The sequence below is a fragment of the Eretmochelys imbricata genome, chromosome 4 (genome assembly GCF_965152235.1).
Source record: "Eretmochelys imbricata isolate rEreImb1 chromosome 4, rEreImb1.hap1, whole genome shotgun sequence".
NCBI lineage: Eukaryota > Metazoa > Chordata > Testudines > Cheloniidae > Eretmochelys > Eretmochelys imbricata.
In genome coordinates, this window is record NC_135575.1 from 137,041,782 (window position 1) to 137,065,460 (window position 23,679).

Below are 23,679 nucleotides of genomic sequence, written 5' to 3' on the forward strand. Positions count from 1 at the left end.
AGTTTTAAACCAAGCATTCAGTTCAACCATTGCAACTCTGTATGACAACAAGGCCTAGAGCCACAAAGGTATTTAGGTTCCTAACATCCATACCTTTGTAGATCAGGGCCCCAAAATCCAGAAAATTAAATACTTTTAGGCTAAAGATTTAGTGTAATTTTGATTGTGAGTAACATTCTATTCTGTTCTATGTAGGTTTTTATACCACATCCACTACCATAATAACAGAGTGCTGTCCAGTAGTGCATTAAGCAATCTGTCTACACATTAAAAAGGAAATGTAAATACTGCTTTACATAAAAAGTCAACTCATCCTTAACTCTGGGGAAATGTAGGTTTCCCTCTCTCTGTGTGCACATAGATTAGATGAGATATACTTATCTAGAGCAATAGACAGTGAGATCTATCTAAAGCTGTACGGATATAGCTACAAAATTTGCTGGGCTAAGAGGATGGCAAGATGAACTTGGCTTCCCAGGAAGAAACAAAAATAAACAGGGCAGGTTGAAATGTTTTCATCAAAGCATTTTCTTTTAATGAAAATGGCTTTTTGACGAGAAGAGAAAATTGTCATTTTGATTTCAATGTTTTGTTCTTGCCAAATAAATAAATAAAGATCCGTTTGGGCATGTTTGAGGGTTTGTGTGTGTGTGTTTGCCCTTGCCCCCTTCTTTTCCATTGGGGGAAAAAAGCTGGAATGTAGAGGAAGGAGGATGAAAATCTCCATTTCAAACATAAAACTTACACGCACAAGCAAAATTCAAATGGAAGGGATTTTTTTTTCATTTCCTTCAGAGAAACACACAATTTTTTTGAGCAGTTGCTGCTCAAAACATGAATCAGCAGCCACTGCTCAGGCTGCAGTTAATTCACTTTGCTGCAAATGTTTGGGGTGGGGGGGAGAATAGTTGTTAAAATGCAAGATAAACATAATGGAAAGCAAATATTTCCTGTGTACAGTAGGAACTAGCTTCGGAACCATTCCAGGTCACTGCCCTACCATAACGTATGGAGGCAGGAGGGGAAGGCTCATTAGAAACAAATCACTCATTAGAAACAAATTAGGGGGGATAGCTCTGTGGTTTGAGCATTGGCCTGCTAAACCCAGGATTGTGAGTTCAATCCTTGAGGGGGCCATTTGGGATCTGGGGCAAAAATTGGGGATGGGTCCTGCTTTGAGCAAGGGGTTGGACTAGATGACCTCTTGAGGTCCCTTCCAACCCTGGTATTCTATGACTGGAAACGAGACTTGGGTTTATCAGTGGGGGAAGAGACTGTATAAACAAGCCCCCAAGCGATGCGGCGACATTTTAACCACAAACTGCTGTTTCTAAGTCTTGCAAAAAAGCTTATAGCACAGGGGGTGATTTCCTAGTCCCGCAGTAGCCCTGCCCAAGTGCCTTTCTCCTGCCTTATACTTTTGGGGGGCTGGATCTTGGAAGGCAGTGCTGCCTACCTAGGCTTGAGCTCCAGCACCTGGCTGCAGAGGGAGGGGGGGGGCTGGCTAAAAAGGAAGGCAGGACGATAACTGGGGGTACAGGGAGAAGGGGAGGGGTGGATGGGAGGCAGCGGGGCTGGGAGCTCCCGGCAGAACGGGGAGGAGCTGAGAGAAGCAGGGGGCTGTTTGGGGAGGTGGCCATGCTGGCAGTGCCAGGTAGGGGGGTTAGGGAGGAAAGGGGGCTGCCGGGCGCAGGGGGCTAAGGGGGGGGAGGGAGGGGGCTCCTGGGTGCAGGCTAATGGGCAGGGGCCGCTAGTGGGAGCCTGGCAAGCCCAGGGTCCGTCTCCCAGCCTGTCATCAGCCCCCTTCTCCCCCCTCCCCCGGGGGGGGGGCTGTTCCCCCAGAGGGGCTCGGGACCGCTCTGCCTAAGGAGGCTGGGTCAGGCCCCGGGGGGCAACCCGCGGCAGGAGCCTGGCGCTGGGCTCGATCCTGCGACTCCCTCCCCTGGAGTCTGAGCCCGGTGGCTCTGGCGGGAGAGGATTCTAGCCATTTGCTGCCCCCTAGCGTCGGGCAGGGGTCTGTGTGCCGCCTCGCGGAGCGCCGGCTCGGAGCGGCTGCCGCAGGGGGTAGCGGGCTATATCTAGCGGTGCGGTTGCCTCTTTCTTTAAAAGTGCCCCGGCGTGGCTCCTTGCCCCAGCGCTTGCCCGGCAGAGAAGGCGCTGTTTGCATCCTCCTGGCGTGGCGCTGGAACGGATCCTCTTGATGCCAAGCTCCGGGATCCTTTTTCTTTCCAAAGTAACAACTCCCTCCTCTTCCTCCTGCTCCTTCAGCATCCCGCCCCCGCCCCGATCAGCAAGGGGACGCAACAGGAGCGTCAGGAGGGGTTTGGAGAACTGAGCTGCTTCTTGCCACCACCCCCGGGAAGCGAGGCGCAGTCCCCGCTCCCTCGCTCTCGCTCTCTCTCTCGCTCAGCCCTGCCACCCTTTGAATGCAAAGTTTGAGCATCCGAGGAGCTGGTACTTTCCGCCCCTCCCTCCCGCTTAGATCTGGATTTTCCTTCCTGCCTCCTGGACTGGGAAGGGAGGGGAGGATGGGCGTGAAATTTACAAGCGGGCTCTTGTTGCATCCGTCCGGCCAACTCCTGCATCCTCAAGCGATGCATCTTCTTGGATGAAGGCGAGCACAGGGGTCCCCCACGCTCTTCGTTTCCTTTTGCTCCCCCCACCCCACACACACACACACCCATCGCTTGCCCGTGTGGGGTGGGCTGGAAAGGGGGTGGCTGAGCTCCAGCCTCCTGGCTGGGGACTTGACTGGGGGTGCGGGGCAGTGAGTGGGGGAGGAAGAAACTCTTTGCGGTGCAAGGGAGGGCGGAGCGGGGAGCATGCCCGGCGTCCCTTTCACGGCGGAGCCATCCTCCATGGAGACCGGACCCTTCTAAAATGACTTTCCCTGATCTGATCAATGCCAGCTTGAATGGGAACCGGACGGGACAGGGCAGCGCGAACCGGTCCTGGAGGGAGTGGGGGCTGCCGGGGGAGGAAGCGGAGACCAATGGCACCTCCCTGCCTTTGGCCCTGGATCTCCAGGCAGTGGGCGTAGGGGTCTTCCTGGCCCTCTTCATCCTTTCGGCCATCGTGGGCAACATCCTGGTGATCCTCTCGGTGGCCTGCAACCGGCACCTGCAGACGGTCACCAACTACTTCATCGTCAACCTGGCCATCGCGGACCTGCTGCTCAGCACCACCGTCCTGCCCTTCTCGGCCACCCTGGAGGTGCTGGGCTCCTGGGCTTTCGGGCGCATCTTCTGCGACATCTGGGCGGCGGTGGATGTCTTGTGCTGCTCCGCCTCCATCATGAGCCTGTGCATCATCTCGGTGGACAGGTACATCGGGGTCAAGTACTCCCTCAAGTACCCCGCCATCATGACCGAGAAGAAGGCGCTGGTGATCCTCGGGGTGGTCTGGCTCTCCTCCATGATCATCTCCATCGGGCCCCTGCTGGGATGGAAGGAGCCGCCTCCCCCGGACGAGAGCATCTGCAGCATCACCGAGGAGCCGGGCTATGCCCTCTTCTCCTCCCTCTTCTCCTTCTACCTGCCTCTCATGGTCATCCTGGTGATGTACTTCAGGGTCTACGTGGTGGCCCGGCGGACCACCAAGAGCCTGGAGGCGGGGGTCAAGAAGGAGAGGGGCAAGTCCATGGAAGTGGTGCTGAGGATCCACTGCCGCAGCGTGGCGGAGGACTCGCTCTCCAGCTCCCGGGGCAAAGGGCACACCTTCAGGAGCTCGCTTTCCGTGCGCCTCCTGAAGTTCTCCCGGGAGAAGAAAGCGGCCAAGACCCTGGCCATCGTCGTGGGGGTTTTCATTCTCTGCTGGTTCCCTTTCTTCTTCGTCCTGCCTTTCGGTAAGTGAACCACCCCCTGCGCTGTCCTGTCCTCCCCAGCTAGGTGAAGGAGCGCGACCCCTCTCGCTCTCGGCTGTTGCTCTCCGCCATGGGGGAACTTCCAGGCTTCATTTCAAGCGCTGGTTGCAATTAAAGGGGGGCGGGGTCCTTCTCAAGGGCGGAATAATAATGATACTCTCCAAAGAACTTCGCAAGATCTGCGCGCCCTGGTCCGCACCGCGGTGGGATGTCCATCAGCAGCCGGTGCGAGCCTGGGTCAGAAATTGACTTAAGGTTGTGGGGCGGGGGGGGGGAATACCACGCGTTTTATGCTGTGACCGCTCTGAAACTGCCCAAACTGGCCTCAGAGCTCGGGATCATTCTGGCAAAGAGACACTGGGGAAAAAATCAAGTTCTTTAACACGATGGGTCAGGAGCCTCAGCGGTTACTTTGGTCTATTTCTCCCAGGTTCTGTGCTCTTGGATTGGGTTGTCCTGGTGTAACGCCTACAGACCCGTTGGCAGGCGGGATCAAACCTGGGACCTCTGAAGCTAAAGGCATGAGCCGCTACTGCGTGCGCTAAAAGCCACATGGCCCTGAGCTAGGGCTGGAGAGCAGACGCGTTTAACTCTAAGTGGTCTGGGTGCCAGGAGCTGGGACAGAACCCCATACCCAGGAGGTGTGTGGGTTATACTGGTCCTTTCTCAGTTCCCCATGAGTCAGGCTCCTGATTGGCAGCCTTGACCCTCATCACAATAAGTTGCCAAAGACTAGAGGCCCTGAACCAGTGTCTGCACTGGTCAATGGGAAGCTTCTCCTGGACTTTGCTGGGCTTTGGATTGGGCACCACATTTGCAAATGAAGAGGGCAGATGTGGGCAGAACAGAAAGCATCCTCTTGTCTGTGGCTGCAAAAATTTTGGGCTAAACCCGTGTCTGGTGTAACTCCATTGCCTTCAATGGAATGTGATGCCAGGGATGTATTTTGGACCATGAGCCAAAGTCTTCTCTAGAATGGTAACACCTTTCTGGGTGATTTCCTGTGGCTGCTACCAGTCTCTTTGCTAATTGCTGAGAGATGAAAATCTTGTTTTCTCTGCATTTCGCTGAGACCTTGTGATGTGCCATACTATTTATCAGGGGCTATTGATTTCCTCATTCTCTAGCCTAGTGGTAGGAACTAGATTCTATTCCTGAGTCTGATTCTGGCTGGTTCTGGTGCATTTGGCAAACAATTTCACCTTTCTGTGCCTCCGTTTGCCCATCTGTAAAATGAATACAGTATAGACCCACCTACCTTACATGGAAGATGTGAGGCTTAGTTCTCAGTTCCTGGGGAGCACTTTGCGATCCTCCAATGAAAGGTGCTATAAATGCAAAGCACTGTTAAGATTATCTTTCCCGTGCCATTAGAACACTCTCCCGCTGAGTGCATTTCCCCAGCCAATATTCTAAGGGTTAAAATCGTTGAGCCAATATTGCTCTGGCATGAGGGCAGCCTCTGTAGTTTTGGGAAGAAGAGCTGGCAACCCCCATTTCCAAAGCCAGGTTTCATTCCCTTGGTTAGAAACACAAGTACTAGTTCACAGGGTAGGACAGAGTCGTCTAGGCCCATACCAGCAGATCTTCCCCTTGAAGTAGCATAGCTAGTTCATAAGGAAAAAGGAGTTTAAATACCCCTCATTCCCTTTCAGACCCCCCCAAATATAGTTAGTGGGACAGATCCTCAGCTGATAGAAATCAAATAGCTCCTAGAAGTCAGTGTAGACCATCTACAACAGCTGAGATCTGATGCCGCATCGTCAACCATCCCTCTCCAGTCACAGACAACTCAATAAATAAACAGCTTTCGGGAAGTTCTATGGTCCAGGAAATCTTAGAGCCATTCTGCATGGGATTTTCTCATGCCCTTAGTTATTGTTGAGGGGGTGCTAGAGAGGTCAGAATGCATCTTCTTGACACTAGCCAGGCATTTTTCCCATCCTGTTGTCATCTGAGCCTACAGGGAGGTGTCACGTGATCAAAGGCCATGTATCTTAGATTCAGATTACATGAAACACCTTATTGCTTTTTGTAGGCAGCATAATAGTCAGATTTGTTTAGTCCGCTGGAAAAATCAATTACAAAAAGCATGCAGGGTCTCAGGAACACAGCTGCTCTGTCTGAACACTTTTAAAATATATTTGTTGTGGTGGGTTTGTCCCCTTTAAAAATCATTTCTGGACTTACCGTTACAAACACTTTAAAAAACTAAGGTTTCAGAGTAACAGCCGTGTTAGTCTGTATTCACAAAAAGAAAAGGAGTACTTGTGGCACCTTAGAGACTAACCAATTTATTTGAGCATAAGCTTTTGTGAGCTACAGCTCACTTCATCGGATGCATACTGTGGAAAGTGTAGAAGATCTTTTTATATACACACAAAGCATGAAAAAATACCTCCTCTCACCCCACTCTCCTGCTGGTAATAGCTTATCTAAAGTGATCACTCTCCTTACAATGTGTATGATAATCAAGTTGGGCCATTTCCAGCACAAATCCAGGTTTTCTCACCCCCCACACACACATACAAATCCACTCTCCTGCTGGTAATAGCTTATCTAAAGTGACCACTCTCCTTACAATATGTATGATAATCAAGGTGGGCTGAGAAAATCATGGTTTAAGGTCATAGCAGGGAGCCAAGAACTTGTGTGTTCTAATCCTGCCTCTGACCATATGGCCTTGGCCAAGTCACTTGTCTGCTTTGCCTCAGTTTCTCTTTCATGATGATGATGATGATATTTTCTCTACCTAATCAGGATGTTGTAAGGATTAATTAGCTGTATTTAAGAGCCAGTTCTCACCCTGAGTAAAAGAGGAAGAATATGAGAACAGCCATATTGAGTCAGATCAATCAATGGTCCATCTAGCCCAGTATCCTGTCTTCCAACAGTGGCCAGTGTCAGATGCTTCAGAGGGAATAAACAGAAAAGGGCAATTTGAGAGATCCATCCCCTATCGTCTAGTCCCAGGTTCTGACAATCAAAGATTTAGCATGGGGTTGTGTCCCTGACCACCTTGGCTAATAGTTACGTTCATGGAGGATAGCTCTGTCAATGGCTAATTCTTTTTTGAACCCAGTTATACTTTTGTCCTTCACAACATCCCCTGGCAAGGAGTTCCACAGGTTGACTGTGCATTGTGTGAAGAAATACTTCCTTTGGTTTGTTTTAAACCTGCTGCCTATTGATTTCATTGGGTGGCCACCAGTTCTTGTGTTATGTGAAGGGGCAAATAGCTCTTCCCGATTCACTTTCTCTGCATAGTTCATGATTTGACAGATTTCTATCATATGTCCCCTTAGTCACATATTGCATGTTGCTCAGAGCATGGGACTGGAAGCCAGGATTCTCATTCACTGTGTGACTTTAAATCAGCCACTTAACCCTCTCTGTGACTCAGTTTTCTATTGCGCTAAATGGAAATAATGTTACTGACCTACCTCCTGGGAAGTATTGTGAGGCTTAATAGTTTGTAAAGAGATTTGAGATCATTGTACTTGGTGTGACCATATGTCAAATACAAAGCTGACAAAAGAGATTTGAATTTATACCACTCGTGTTTCTATAATCAAACTTTTCTTTTCCATAGCACACTCTTATGCACGCCCCTTAAAAGGACACGGGTGGTCAAAACTCCAGCGTTAAATCCTACCCCAACTCTTTTGCATGCTGTTAATGAGCCTGGGAGTTTGGAATCTCTACTACAGAGTTATTTCAAATAGGAAACAGAGGGGAAAGATTGTCCAACAATATCTCTTTTTCATAAACATGGTTTTCTTTTTCCAGTTGGAAAGTTGGACTTGATCCTCAGCTGGTGTAAATCATTGTCGTTCCATTGAAATCAATAGAGTGATGCCAATTGACACCCCCTGAGATTCTGGCCCTTCTCCGTGGAGTGTATTTCCTAAGTACATTTTCCTTTCTCCGTTTGTGTAAAAACGTTTCAGTGTAAAAACGGCTTCGGTGTCAGCTTCCCGGTGGCTTTTAGATATGTTTTTCTAAATTGTACAGGTTCCTGTATGTGGTTGACTTTCAAAAAAACCAACCCACGGGGCCTCTGACTTCTTTTCATTGCGTTGCACCCTTTCAAATGTGTGAATGCCTAAACAGTGCTTAGCAGGAGAGCTTTTGCAAATATACGGTGTGACTTTACAGACATAAATACAGCTCCTCCGTGGATATAAATTAATAGACCTCCATTGCAATCAGCGCAACTACACCATTTCCCACCAGCTGAGGATCTGTCCTCTGTGGAAAAGAGCATCCTTAGTGATTAGCAGGAACCGAGCAATTAGGATTCTGGAGTTCTATTCTTAACTTCCTGCTTGACCCTCGACATACTACTTGACCCCGCTGCTTACCCACCAGTGAAACAGGGATAATAGTTACCAAATTTCTTGGGGTTGGGGAGCTTAACTAATTAATATTTTAAAAGCACTGTGAGATCTTTGATAAGTCTGCATATAAGTGCAGTGGTGTTATTCATTTTTCGGTCCTAGAACGATCTGCAAAAATATTGCATGAAATCTAAATGTATTCCCTAGTACTCCCGTGGATTTTTATCAGCTGAGTAAACCACACCCTTCCTGGTATTGTGATACATATCCCCAAGCATACGATGCAATCATCAGGAGTATTGGTGCAATTAATAAGAATATGTTTGTCTGGCTAATAAGGCACTTTAGGAAGCTGTTTGCTTAGCAAGGGACGAAACCCTAATCACACCTGGAGTGTATGCTTCCCTTTCTGGGCATGTGCAGCTCCTGTTGATAGTAATAGGAGTTCTACGTTCCAGTGGAGAAGAGAATGCATGGACTCTGTGAAGCAGACAACTGGAGTTAAATTACTCCCTGCTGCCTATGCCATAGCATCTTTCCCATTTTCAGGGATCCAGCTGAATGCCTTTTGAGGCTAGGGACTGGATTTCTAACAGTGTTTAGACATCTAAAGATTCAGAGAGGCCCCTAAATACCTTTAAACTCCAGCCCATAATCCGTATCTGATCTCAGGCCACCTGTGTAGTGCTGTATAGTTGTGATGCTCACCGGGGGTTGGTTGGGGGGTGGCACCTCGCAACCACCTACCCTGAGCATGAGGAAACCTAAGAGGTGTCTGGCAGAGGTCAGTTCCCTGACAGAACAAGAAGCAATGGTCTCAATGACAGAACAAGAAGCAATGGTCTCAAGTCTGACTTCAGTGAATACATCATTTGTAAATTACGTGGCAGGGAAAGGGTATTTGTTTTGCAGCTAATCTGAGAAGGAGCTGCAGTCAATTCGGTCATGAAGGGGGAATGTAAATCCATATTGGATACATGGAGGATTGTTTTAAATGGGGTTTAGGAAGGTGGTGTGAAAGATGTATTGTAAGTATCATTAAGTATTACTCCAGTTTTATTCCCTTTTAGATAAGGTGGTCATCAGTCCGAGAGATGTCAGAACTGGAATGGAAAACACAATGCACTAAGCTGAACCCTGGTGTAAATCAACTGAGCCAAATACATCAGTGGTGTAACTCCACTGGCTGAATTGGGTTGATACCTGGGAAGAATTTGGACTGATCATTTGTCTAAATTAGAATCAAACCATTTTATGGGCACTATTGTAACTTACAGTCAAGTCTGCTATATGACCTTTTCCATGCCTGATCCATGGAGGACATAACTCTGCTAGAGTTACCAGCTGAGGGACTTAGGGTACATCTATACTGCAAAAAAAGACCCCCAGCAACGAGTCTCAGTCAAGTGATTCAGGCTCACATGATGGGGCTAAAAATAATGGTATAGATGTTCCCACTCAGGCAAGATGGGGCTGGTCTCAGAGCCCAGGCTCCAGCCCAAGTGGGAATGACTACACTGCTATTTTTAGCCCCGAAGTGTGAGTCCCCAAAAGCACATCAGTTGACCCAGCCGCTGGGACTCTCTGCTGCAGGATTTTGGTTTTTGCAAAGTAGATGTACCCTCAGTCCTTTAGCTCACACTGTTGAAGTTCATACTTTAGCCCGGGGTTGAGTCCCTGGTGAGGATCGAGATGATGTTTGTTTCAGCAAATCACTTGGACTTTTATTTATGTATTTTGTTCCTGAAGGGGCGTTCCAGAGAGGATGGAGCTCGGCTGATCTCAGTGGTGGTCTCAATGACAGAACAAGGAGCAATGGTCTCAAGTTGCAGCAGGGGCGGTTTAGGTTGGATATTAGAAAAAACTATTTCACGAGGAGGGTGGCGAAGCACTGGAATGGGTTACCGAGGGAGGTGGTGGAATCTCCATCCTTAGAGGTTTTTAAGGCCCAGCTTGACAAAGCCCTGGCTGGGATGATTTAGTTGGGGTTGGTCCTGCTTTGAGCAGGGGATTGGACTAGAACTTCCTGAGGTCCCTTCCAATCCTGATATTCTGTGATCATGAGAACAGCCATTGAGTCTCAGGGTATTTCTGCCTGGGAGAGTAAGAGGAGATGCTGAGAAGCCCATTAGAAATCCCCTTCTCTTGAGTTTTCCTGCTCCATTTTTCAGAAGCAGGAGGCTCAGATAGTACGGCTCAAGTCTAGACCTTTGGAGTCTGATTTGAACCAGCCCCTTCAAGACCTTGCAGACTTCTTGGAGGTTCATCCCACAATAAGGGCCTACTGGTATAAGGTGTTGAACCTCCTTGGTTCCCATTGACTTCCCATTGACTTCCCATTGATTGTTCAGTTCACTGGCCATTCAGAAAAATTGAAAAACAGTCTTTTTTGGGTCACCATGACAATGATTTTTTTTTCAAATTTCTGGAAAATGAAAAAGTTTTAAAAAATAGTTTTGGGTCAAATGAAATGTTTCAGTTGACCCAACACAAAACATTCTGTTTTGATTTGAGCAGGGTTTTTTTTAACGTTTTTTTGGGGGGGTTACGTAAAATTGAGGGAAATTTCTAAACATAAAGTCATTTTAAACAACATGTTTTATTTAAAAATGTCAAAATGAAACTATTTTTTCAGAACGTTTTAAAAGTTTGTTTTTTTCCAACCAAAACAAATTGGCAAAATCAACACAAAGTCACAAAAAGTTTAAGCAAACCTGGAATAGTCAGTTAGTGGCATTTTTGGCAAGGAAAAAAGTATAGGTCGAAAAATTTTACGTAGCTCTAATTGGGGGTGCTCAACACTTTATGGGATCAGTTCCTAAAAGAGATACACTTAAACCCTAAAAGCCTGGATCTGAACATACCAACCCAGTGCTTGAAACCTAAACTGAATGATGCAAATAGACCTATTAATTCCATACCCAAACTCTGAAAAACTTTAGGGTATTTGAAATCTGGATCAGAATCCCCCTCTTTCCTTCAGTTTCACTGAGTTCTCCTAGGCTGAAGCTGAGGATTGGCCCTGCATGTATGTCTTAGACTTCACTTTTGAAATGGCAAATTGCCCTTTGTCCTTTTACTAACTCATTTGTGCCTTCCCAAATAAAGAACCATCCCACTGAAAATCACCAGGCTTATTTCACATCTCCTGGCTGAAGGTTGGGAAAGAAAGAGCACCAGATGTTCTTGCTGGGGTTAGAACAGTCTGGAATACATTTCCCATGTGAAAACTCCCTGGTAGTATTAAAAAAACAAAAGGGTTGTCATATATTTAATTATAGGAGTTTTGATAGTGAGGCATTGGTAAATGGGATTTTTTTTATTTCCTTTTAGAGGGGAGGTGTATATAGCGCATAAGAATTGAGTATCATCTCTTTAAATAGCTTGGGGTCCATCCAGTGGTCCTCCGTTGTCTTCTGTCACCTAAGCCACCAGAATCTAACAGAGTGGTAGTGTAAACGTATGTAGTTAGGTTTTGTATGTTTGTGTATGGTTAGTGAAAATTGTATATTGTACACCAGCTATATCCGTGTACTTTCCTCTGAAACATAATGTTGTGTAGAGCAATAGTTCTCAACCTTTCTTTCATTTGCGGACCCCCCCCACCCCCCACCCCAGCTACAAAATTTCGAATGGAGCTGTGGGCCCTTTTGGAAATCTATTTTCTGAATAGATAGCTGAATTCTGTTCAGTCAGTTTTCAGTGTAAGTCTTTCGCGGACCCCTTTGACATAGGGTCTGTGGACCACAGGTTGAGAGCTACCTGTGTAGAGAGCAAAGCTACAGCAAGGGTCCTGTTGTGTTTTATGGTCTCTGATTCTGCATAAAGGACTTGGCATTTAGATGCATACAATGGACATTTATAATTTTGCCCAGCTCTAGTTGGAACCGGGCTGGGGACCCTGATAACAAGACTCCAGTGACTATGAACTATTTATAGTCCCTGTGCCCTGTCTAGTCCCTGGAACCATAGGGTGGTAGCCATTTTGCCTGGGGACATGGCTTTGATCTAACTGAAAACAGTGGGAGATAGCAGCCAACTTTATTAAGGGCAGCTTCACTTCGACATGCAGAGAGACTGTAGGGAAATGGCAGCCATCTTGCTGGCTTGAGCCCCATTGACAGTAATAGGAGATGGCGGCCATCCTGAATTTGGGAAAATTCATGAATTGGCACCTTTCATCATATTTTCATGAGGTAGATAAATAAACACCACAAAATTGCTAGAGTTGTAAGGAAATCACAAGAGTTGGAATCATAAACTCCGTCAGATGGCATGAACTGGGGTCCCATCCTCCACTGCAGGCCACGGCTGGAAGAGCAGCAGTAGAAGGGCTGGGAAAATGGTTGTCTCGCTCTCCCAAATATCCAGTTTAGGCATCCAAGATTGAACACTGGGTCTGCTTTGTCTTGCTCTAAGTGAGGTGCTGAGGCAGGGACAGAGCTGGACACAGAACCCCCCGAGTTACTCTGCCACCAGACCACATCAGCCAATTGCCAGACTGTCCCAAAGAGAGACAGTGAAAGCCAAATGGCTGTTTTAGGTTGTCGCTGACTCTGAATACAGTATCTATAATGGGAAATGTCATACAAACAGGAAAAAATATAGAACCTGAAAGATTTAAAATGATTGTGATTCAGTGAGCAAAATCCTATAAACCTCTAGACAAACTCTATGAAACCATGGAAAAATGTACTGTGTTAAATAAACGATCTGAAGCCTGTGTTATGCGGCACTCTGGACTCAACAAGTGGCAATAGAGAGGTTTTGTAGTATACAGGGTTATATGGGCATGTATCGATTTAATTCATTTCTGCACTGGAATCCATGATGTCAGGCAACACACAGTTTCAATAGGTAGTATATTTGTTTCAGCAGAGTGTATTGATTAACAGTATCATATGTCATAGTACCAAGGGCAAGGACTAACTTGTAAATAATATGAAGTAAGAGCAAGACATGGGGCTGAAGCCTTAGCTGTGTATATTAAAGGCCCATCTGAGATAGGAGATAGGAGAGTCTGGTCCCTTCATAATCTAGAGCAGCCTCAAGCCTGTATCAGGCTGTTCTAAATTTTGTCCAGCTGCCTTATGGCCTGCTGCCATATGGACAGCCTGTCAATGTTGCCTTTCTCCTGGGAAATCCCCATGTACAGGAGTCTGGAAGAGGGTGGCATACAGCCAGAAGGGGGCTGCTCAGGGACTCACTGAACCTGGCTTTCTGGCTGCTTTTTGCTGGCAGAGTGTTGCAGGGGAGCTGAAGTAGACCTGAGAATCAGACCCACAGCTGAGTGAACTGTACACAAGATTGGAAGTGACAAATTCTCATTCTGCCTCGGACACCTCAGCTAACCTCCCAGGAGTGTTTTGTGGATATTTTTATTAATGCCTGTGATGTGCTTTGAAAATAAGGGCTGCTATTATTGGGCCAGACTCTCTGTTGACGTACAGATAGTGACGCTGAGACAGTTTACAGCAATAGAGACTTTTGCCCAGGGTAGCTAGTTTGACATTTTGCAGGGGAATTGCATTGACACTTAACATTTCTTTGTTCCTGATCTTTCACCCGCAATATTTTGGATTTCTTATAAGAGGGAAAAACTGATGAATTAAAACCGAACTCGACTGCATAATAAACAGATTTTTTTTAAAATCGGCCCCATGGCCTTGTTGCATTCAAATGCATAGAATTTTGCCCCAGAGTTCAGAGTGACCAGGCCGCCTGGTGTGCTGGGCAGTACAGCCTCAGCACCCCCAGCCCCTAGGCAGCACGGCCGCAGCGCCCCCAGCCCCAGTGCTCCAGGTGGTGTGGCTGCAGCACCCCCAGCCCCAGAACTCTGGGTGGCCAGTCCCGGGGCTCTGGGTGGCCAGCTCCAGAGTGCCGGGTGGGCAGCGCGGTCCCAGAACCAGCCACCTTGAGTCCCTGTGGGAGGCAGGCCAGCCAGCCCCAGCCCACCTGGCCCAGCCAGGGCAGAGCGTTGGGAAAGAAGGAGCGGGCCTGACCTGGGGGCAGAGCATGAGCGGGGCCACAATAGGCTCTTTGGGGAGGCACAGCCTCCTCCTGCCTACGATTCCTGCTGCCCATGCCAGAGTTCTAGAACGGAGCATTTAATGACCTGTTCCTTTTCCATTACCCCAAATTTGGGCAAATATTTGCTGATCACATCTTGTAATGTGGTTAATGAGACATGATATAAGCTTGATGCAAAGTTAAACATGGGTGCAGATGCAGTTTTGAATGATATTACAGTGAAGCTACTTAATCATCTTTTATCAGCTTGTTTTGAATTGATTCTGCCAGAACAAATAGGATTATCTACAGCTACTAACAATTTTGTGGTGATAACAAGCCATGTTATAAAGGCATCAAGCGATCCTGCCTATAGGGCTGTAATTTTGGAAAATTTCAGCTAGCATGGCTCAGCTATTTTTGAGAATGAGGCTAGGAAAAAATTACATTGTTTTGCCCATGTTAAATTCTGGTGACTTTTTATTAAAAAAAAACCCTCCAGTGTCACCATGCTTTGGCTCAAGGACTCGAAATTTTGCAGTGGGGCGGCTGTTATGTCAGGGAGGTACCTTTTGCCATCCACATGAAAATCCACTTACAATTGTAGCCAGATTACAAGCCTTTGAAAAATTGCACTGTGCACTTGTTCAGTAAAGGCTTCTTAGTGCACATGGAATCTCCAGAGATTTTCGCTCTGAGCATACTCCCACGGGTGAGTAGGACTTTCCCAGCAATTCCTCATCTGGAATGTTTTGGGTTGTGCTGGCTCTGGGTCCAGGCACCAGAACTGAAGGCAGAGAGTCTTTCTCTCCTTTGCTTTCAATGACTCCCTTGCTGGGCCCCGGCAGCGTGGAGGACGAAGCTGCCTGATTTGACTGCAGAGTGGACAAGAGACAGCCTTATGGGGCAGATGAAATAGATTGAGCCAAGGAACTGAGGGAAGTGGGGAGAACACTGAGGCTGAACAAGGAAGCCAGGGAGGCAGACTGGGACTGGGAACCAGTGGGACTGAGGAGTATGGACAGGGCACAATTGGGGGTCAGGGGAAAGCAGAGAGACAGATGAGATGAGGAGCTGAGAGATGGGAACCTGGGACTAGACTGGGACTGGCTGCGTGAAGGGGGAAGTCTGGGATAGCAGGGTGGGAATTGAACCTTGGACAACTTGTCCAGAGAGGGAAACTAGGACTGGCTTGCCAAGGAGACTGGGACTGGGTTAAGAAACTTGAGGAGTGCGGAATAGGACTGGCTAGGTGAAGAGAATGGGAGTCGGATGAGGAGCAATGGGTGGGGAAGACACGAGACTCTCATAGGCAGGTTGGAGGGTACACAACAAAAGGGGACAAGTTTGGGGGAAGGAGCAGAAGAGGTTGTGCCTAGTAGAGAATATTCCCCTCTGGAGCCTAGAATGGAATCCAAGATTCCAGAGTCTCATCATTCCTCTCCGGTCAGCAATTATCTGTGAAACCTACTGGAAGTGTGTGTCCCATCCCCCTCTAGTGCTGGTCCACGTAGAGCATAACAACTTACTACTTCTGTCAGCTACTCCCTAAGCTCAAGTGGCAGGTGTCTGTGAGGTAGATCTAAAGGTTTCAACCTTGCTGTTGACCCACGTGGGCATGGGTTTGCTTTTTTAAACACCTAGGAAATTACACACACAAAAAGCTACACCAAGAGAACTTTATTAAGGTTGCAAAGTCAAGCACTCAAAAGTTAGGACATGTCAGAATTAATGTTTCCCAAGTAACCTTGGAAAGGGGAAGTGGTGCATCATGGAAGTCTCTGGCTGTGGTGCATGATGGGAGGTGTAGTCCAATTGGACAGCCCATTCTATTGAGGAGAATGAGGCGCATGAGGCACTCAAACTACAACCCTCATGAGGCACCATGGCAGAATTTCCAAACTGAAACATTGAGGCTATTTGGGAAAATATCGACATTTTCACAGAAAGTGGACACTTTTCAGACAAAATTTCACTTTTGACGGAAACCCAACTTTCTGTGAAATACAAGTTTCAATGTGAAGTTTTTGACCAGCCCTAGTAAGCATGTCCCAGCGTTCCCCTCTCCACCCCTCTCGCGCAAAGTTCAGTCACCTACTACCTCACTGAGCTGCAGCAATTGAAAAGGCCCCAATTCAGCGAAGGCACGTAACCTTGTCTTCACTTCAGTGGGGCTACTGGCATGCTGAAAGTTGGGCAAGTACTTAATTACTTTGCTGAATCAGGGCCCAGATGGAGTGAGTTGTGATTAATATGATTTCTACTGCTGAGAAAATAAGCAGGCTTGATTTCCCCTTGCCTGGCATCTTGTGTCGCCACATGCCAATAAAATGCTCCCATCACTGTAAACGAGTGGAGAATTCTCACTGCTAGCACAGCAGGTGCCAACTAATGCCAAGGCCCATCCGCACTGACCGCTGACAAATGCATAGCTGGAAACCAATCTGGCTCACCTGTTGGTTCGGATGGTTAAAATGGATATTAGTGCTACAAGGACGCGTTTAGTTGTTAGACTTTATGGAATGCTTGTAGGAAGCTGCATATAGGAATCTCACTTATGGTATCACAGGGTATAAAGTTATGTTGAGCGTTTGCATTGTAAACCTCTGTGACTGTGTAACTCACCAAACAGGAAAAGAAGCACTGATTAAGGTAAAGTGCTCGTCCTGCACACAAGATGGCCTGTGATGGGATGTTAGATGGGGTGGGATCTGAGTTACCCAGGAAAGAATTTTCTGTAGTATCTGGCTGATGAATCTTGCCCATATACTCAGGGTTTAGCTGATTGCCATATTTGGGGTCGGGAAGGAATTTTCCTCCAGGGCAGATTGGAAGAGGCCCTGGAGGTTTTTCACCTTCCTCTGTAGCATGGGGCATGGGTCACTTGCTGGAGGATTCTCTGCTCCTTGAAGTCTTTAAACCACGATTTGAGGACTTCAATAGCACAGACATGGGTGAGAGGTTTTTTGCAGGAGTGAGTGGGTGAAATTCTGTGGCCTGCATTGTGCAGGAGGTCAGACTAGATGATCATAGTGGTCCCTTCTGACCTAAATATCTATGAAAAAAAAAAGATGACCCATTGAAGGCAAATGAGGCATTATGTAGCATCAAAGGACAGAGACTTTGTTGATTGCATTCCGAACTCCCTCCAGGAAGGGGAGACCTGCTCATGAACTCATCCCATCATCTTGGATTTTGCGGTGAAGGGGATTTAAAATCCCTGACAAGGAGAAACTGAGATCTTTATGCTGTCTGGACTCTGAGGGGTAAAGATTCCTGAACGTAAGCAAGAGATCCCCCTGCTGCTTGGCATGGGTCAGCCCTAAAGGACATATAGAGCTGCTAATTATAGGAGCTTATATTACGTTTTTAAATCTAACACTGTAACTCATTTGTGTGTGTATGTAAATAACTCTCATTTCTTTTCTTAGTTAATAAATCTTTCATTAGTTTATTGCAGGATTGGCTACAAGTGTTGTCTTTGGTTTGAGATCTGAGTACAAAGTGCCTGGTACTTTGGGACTGGGAGTAACCTGACTATTGTTGTGATTTTTGGTGTAAAGTGACCATTTATCCCATAATCCAGCTTGCCCTGGTGGCAAGATAGACTGGAATGCCCAAGGGAACTGTCTGTGATTCCAAGGCTGTTATAGCGCTTTAGGAGGTCACGCTTGTCACTGGGTTGGTGAAATCTAATGGTAGAACATACAGCCAGTTGGGGGTTTCTGCCCTGTTTTTTGACAGTCTACCCTCAGGTTGGCCATCACAGTCATAAGCCACTTCCGACAGCATGACAGGGCTGGTGTTTTGTGAGTGGAGAATTCTCACTGGGTGGTGTTTTGTGTTGACTCTGAGTAGATGTAGATGATCACATGAGGTACAAAGGCAGTGGAGAATCAGGTACATTCTGTCTCCAGGTCCACATCTGTAAAACAGGGAGGAGGACACCAAAACACCTCTCTAGCAGGGTGGGAGATGCTGGGCGGAGGGAAGGAGTTGATCAGGGGGCTGCCGGTGGGTGCTCAGCACCCACCCTTTTTTCCCTATGGGTGCTCCAGCCCCAGAGCACCCACAGAGTCAGTGCCTATGTCTCCAAGCCCTTACCAGATATTAATCAATTATTAAGCTTCTCAGACATCCCTAGAAACTTCACTATCGTCACTTCGCAACTTGAAGTCTTTAGATGATTATGGATTTGTTGCAACATTTAACTGCCTTGCAGGGATGTTGTTGTAGCAGGGATGTTGGTCCCAGGGTATTAGAGAGACAAGGTGGGTGAGATCATATCTTTTATTGGACCAATTTCTGTTGGTGAAAGAGACATGCTTCTGAGCTTGCACAGAGCTCTTCAAAAGCATGTCTCTTTCACCAACAGAAGTTGGTCCAATAAAAAAATATTACCTCACCCACCTTCTCTCTCTTCCAGGGAGGTTGCCAGGCTGTTCTGAACTTCAGGGTGATAGAATTCAAATCTTCCTGCTCACAAAGAATGGGGCTTTATGGTTTGCATTGAAGAAGAACTTCTGCTAGTGGGATCGGTTCTATGATTAAAAGCATGCAGCACAAGGAAGAGATACACATGCGAACCAACCAGGTCATTACAGCTTTTACTATACGTAGTTTGCAGTGGGGGAAACTGAGGCACAGCAAGATTATTAGGTCACTGACAAAGTCAGCAACAGATCTGGGGCTAGCCCACAGCTCAGCAACCTCACATTCCCATATAAAAGTTGTCTTGTTGACGCAGAATGCTGTATTTTATCATGTCCAATATTCATTGGCATGGTTAGTGCAAGAATGGAATTATAGGAGCGGCTGGAGAATATGGCTCTTTAGCTAATCCTAACGGATAGCTTTTTGTTGATAGAGTCCTTTGCTAATGCATTTGGTATGAAGCCAGAAAGCCGTAGGCTCCCATAGCAAAAATTTCCCTGCCAGCTCACAGAAAAGAGGTCATTTCTGATGCTTGTGATGTCCGAAATGGGCTGCCTGTCACAGATGAGGCATTAGAGGCTTGAACTGATCCTTTTCGCACTGTGAGAAAAATCCCAGCTGCTTTTAGAGCCTTTTAGGGGAAGATTTACAAAAGCACAATGAGCAGGTAGGCACCCAATTCCCGCTGCCTTTGAAAATCTACCCCTCAACAATGGCAGGATACAAGACTGGGCATCAGGAAGCAAGGGTTCTAGTCCCGGCTCTTCCATTCACATGATGATGAGCAAGTCATTTTGCCACCTTGTGCCTCAGTTTCCCCCTATATAAAGTGCAGGTAATGATACTTGCCTTTGTAAAGCGCTGTAAGGTCTATGGATTCAGCTAGTGAACAGGAGCAGTGAATAAGGGAGTTTGGCGAGGCAGTTCTCTGGAGGAAGGAGAAGCGACCATGTGACCCTTGTGGTGAGTTTGTTGTCTGTTGTTGTGTGCTTCTTTGCATGCCCTATGCCTGCTTGATTGAAGTATATAATGTTGTCTGCTAGGGGCATAGACACTGGCTTCCTCCAGGCCCAGGGGGTGGTCAACCCCCTGCTTTGCCCCAGGCTCCACCCCCACCTGACCCCTTCTCCCAAGCCCCCGCCCCGCCTCTTCCCTGCCTCTTCCCACTCAGTTCCGCCCCATCCCATGAGCATGCCCCGTCCCCGCTCCTCCCCCTTCCTCCCAGAGCCTCCTGCATGCTGTGGAACAGCTGATCGCAGAAGGTGCTGGGAGGGAGTGGGAGGAGTTGATCAGTGGGGCCGCCGGCAGGCAGGAGGCGATGGAGGGGATGGGGGAGTGCTGGCTGCTGGTGGGTGCTAAGCACCACTGGTTTTTTTCCGTCGCTGCTCCAGCCCTGGAGCACCCACGGAGTCAGCGCCTATGGCTAGGGGGACTGTGTGCTGAGCCTAGCAGCTGGCGAGGCAAGACTGAGAGCTTCCTAACGGGCCTCTAGTCTGCCAACCTTTGATCCCTGATCCGTTTGGGATCCCTTGACAAGGGCACAGGACTAACTCAGGGAGAACAAAAAGAAAAGGAGTACTTGTGGCACCTTAGAGAACAGGAGTTTACAAAGCCAATTCCTAAGAGACCAGAGGAGCTAGCAAACAGGAGCAGCAAACCGGGGCGTGTTGCAAGGGAACATGAGAGCCAGCTACGCCTAATGAACATTCTCTACACTTAGGCCAAAACTACCCACACACACAAAAGCCCACACGCACAAAGAAGAAAGAAACACACACACACACACACACAATCCTGCAAGAGTAAAACGAATGCAGACAGAAGTCCAGCAGCAGAGTGGGAGCCGTGCCATTTATTGCACTGATGGCAGCGTGTACGATTATCTGCCTTGTGGGCAGGTGGCATGTGTGTGCATTTGACGTCAGGAGCTCATGGCCCTCAGAGACCAGAGTGGCTGAATTGGAGGAGCTAAGGGAGACAGAGAAGTATGTAGATGAGACTTTCCAGGACACAGCAGAGTGGTCCCATTGGTTAAATTGGTTAGTCTCTTAGGTGCCACAAGTCCTCCTTTTCTTTGTGCTGTTAAGGAGGATGGAAGTCTCAAGGAAGGAGAACATCAAGCTGGAGTGGAGGGAAACGATCACATAGTTGAGACCCTCCTTCCAGAAGAAGTCATGGTATCCTCTCACATTGAGGATACCCCTCTGCGGAGGGGATTCCTGTTATCAGGAAGAGACAGTAATAGTAACGAGAGATTACATTTTGGTAAACATAGATAGCTGGGTTTGTGATGACCTAGGAGAACCACATGGTCAGATACCTGCTGGGTGTGAAGACTGAGGATCAATCAAGACAGCTAGACAGGCTTATGTGCAGTTCTGTGGAGGAACCTGTGGTCATGGTACATGTAGGTACCCATGATACAGGGAAAGGTAGGAGGGAGGCCAAATTTAGACTGCTAGGTGAGAGATTAAAGTCCAAGACGTCCATAATAGCCTTCTCTGAAATGCTTCCAGTTCTATGTGCAGGGCCAGTTAGACAGGTAGATCTTCAGGGTTTCAATGGGTGGATGAGATAATGGTGTTCAGAGAATGGTTTATTAGGAACTGGGGAACCTTTTTGGTCCTCTTGCTATTTATTTGATTTGTGGTATGTATATAGTTTGAGCCTCTATTATGTTGTTTTTAATTAGTTTCCATGAAGCTTGCAGGCATTTTACTCTTGTGACTGTTCCTTTTAATTTCTGGTTTCAGAGTAGCAGCTCTTACATTCAGTATTGCTATTGTTAAAGGGTGACTGGTTGAGCTACCTCAAATGTCACAAGCCTGCCACCTATTATAGATTCACAGAGTATACAGCCAGAAGGGACCACTGTGATCATCCAGTCTGACCCGCTGTATAAAGGCCATAGGACTTCCCTGAATTAATTACTGCTTGACCCAGAGCAGATCTTTTAGAAAAAACATTCAACCTTGATTTAAAAATGTCCAGTGATGGGTAATCAACCCTGACCCTTGGTAAGTAGTTCCAAATACTTGACTAGTCGACAGATTAGAAGAATAAATATCTAATAATCCACTTGTGCTGTCTTTCCATTTTTCCTTATGGGCTGCATACAACATATTACAAAAAATTACAAAGCCAGAGTGATGTTTTTCATCTGATTTTAATATACAAAAAATGTTTTTTCCCTCATATATTGTTTAAATGTATAAAGTATGAATGCGACTATGGCACAGGACATGCAGTGAGCTCTGTAAAGGAATTTAGCTAAAATCTTAGAATCAAAATGTAGAGCTGGAAGGGACCTCGGGAGGTCCAGTCCAGCCCCCTGCACTCAGGCAGGATCAAGTAAACCTAGATCATTCCTGACAGGTGTTTGTCCAACCTGTTCTTAAAAACCTCTAAAGATTCCACAACCTGCCTTGGAAGCCTATTCCAGAGTTTAACTACCCTTTTAGTTAGAAAATCTTTCCTAATATCTAACCTATAGATTCCTGGCTGCAGATTAAGCCCATTACTTCTTGTCCTACCTTCAGTGAACATAGAGAACATCTGATCACAGTTCTCTTTCTAACAGCCCTTAACATATTTGAAGAATGTTAAAATCTTCTTTTCAAGGCTAAATAGGCCCAGGTTTTTCAGGTTTCCTCATAGGTCAGGTTCTCTCAAATTTTTATCCTTTTAGTTGCTCTCCTCTGGACACTCTCCAATATGTTCACATCTTTATGAAAGCGGGCCTCCCCAAACTGTACACAATACTCCAGTGGCCTCAGTTGTCCTGACTAGAGTGGAACAATTACCTCTCATGTCTTATATACAATTTTCCCATTAATACATCTTTAGCCTTTTTTGCAACTGTGTCACATGATTGACTCATATTCAATTTGTGATCTACAATAACCTCCTGATCCTTTTCACCAGTTGTCATAAATATAAAGGGAAGGGTAAACACCTTTAAAATCCCTCCTGGCCAGAGGAAAAACCCTTTCATCTGTAAAGGGTTAAGAAGCTAGGATAACCTCGCTGGCACCTGACCAAAATGACCAATGAGGAGACAAGATACTTTCAAAGCTGGAGGGGGGACAAACAAAGTCTCGCTCTCTCTGTCTGTGTGATGCTTTTGCCGGGAACAGAAAGGAATGGAGTCTTAGAACTTAGTAAGTAATCTAGTTGGATGTGCATTAGATTCTGTTTTGTTTAAATGGCTGAGAAAATAAGCTGTGCTGAATGGAATGTAGATTCCTGTTTTTGTGTGTTTTTGTAACTTAAGGTTTTGCCTAGAGGGATTCTCTATGTTTTGAATCTGATTACCCTGTAAGGTATTTACCATCCTGATTTTACAGAGGTGATTCTTTTACTTTTTTTCTTCAATTAAAATTCTTCTTTTAAGAATCTGAATGCTTTTTCATTGTTCTTAAGATCCAAGGGTTTGGGTCTGTGTTCACCGATGCAAATTGGTGAGGATTTTTATCAAGCCTTCCCCAGGAAAGGGGGTGTAGGGTTTGGGGAGGATTTTGGGGGGAAAGATGTTTCCAAGCGGGCTCTTTCCCAGTAATATATCTGTGAGACGCTTGGTGGTGGCAGCAATAAAGTCCAAGGGCAAAAGGTAAAATAGTTTGTACCTTGGGGAAGTTTTAACCTAAGCTGGTAAAAATAAGCTTAGGGGATTTTCATGCAGGTCCCCACATGTGTACCCTAGAGTTCAGAGTGGGGAAGGAACTTTGACACCAGTACAACCACCTGGCCAGTTAATCCCCATTTTGTAGCTGTGCCTTTGATTTTTCCTTCCTAAGTGTAGTACTTTGCACTTGTCTTTGGAGAATTGGTCTGAAATATACAAGATGAAATTCAATAATTTTTCAAGGTTGTTTTGAAATCTTATCCTGTCCTGAAAATTACTAGCAACCCTCTCAGACTGGTGTGAGCCACACATTTTATAAGCATTCTCTCCACTCCATGATCTAAGTCATTAACAAAAATATTCAATTGTGTCTTCTTTTATTATTATTCTATGTACTGTAATAGTGCCTA

The 23,679-nt window shown here is 46.6% G+C and overlaps 1 protein-coding gene across 1 annotated transcript in view; it reads left to right on the top strand.

The window, feature by feature from the left end:
- Positions 1 to 2,880: 2,880 nt before the first annotated feature.
- The window catches only part of ADRA1D (adrenoceptor alpha 1D), a 71,696-nt gene continuing 50,897 nt past the window's right edge, over positions 2,881 to 23,679 (top strand). The window contains exon 1 of the mRNA XM_077814695.1: positions 2,881 to 3,844. Within this exon, the coding sequence (XP_077670821.1) occupies positions 2,881 to 3,844 (964 nt within the window). The remainder of the gene's footprint in view (positions 3,845 to 23,679) is intronic.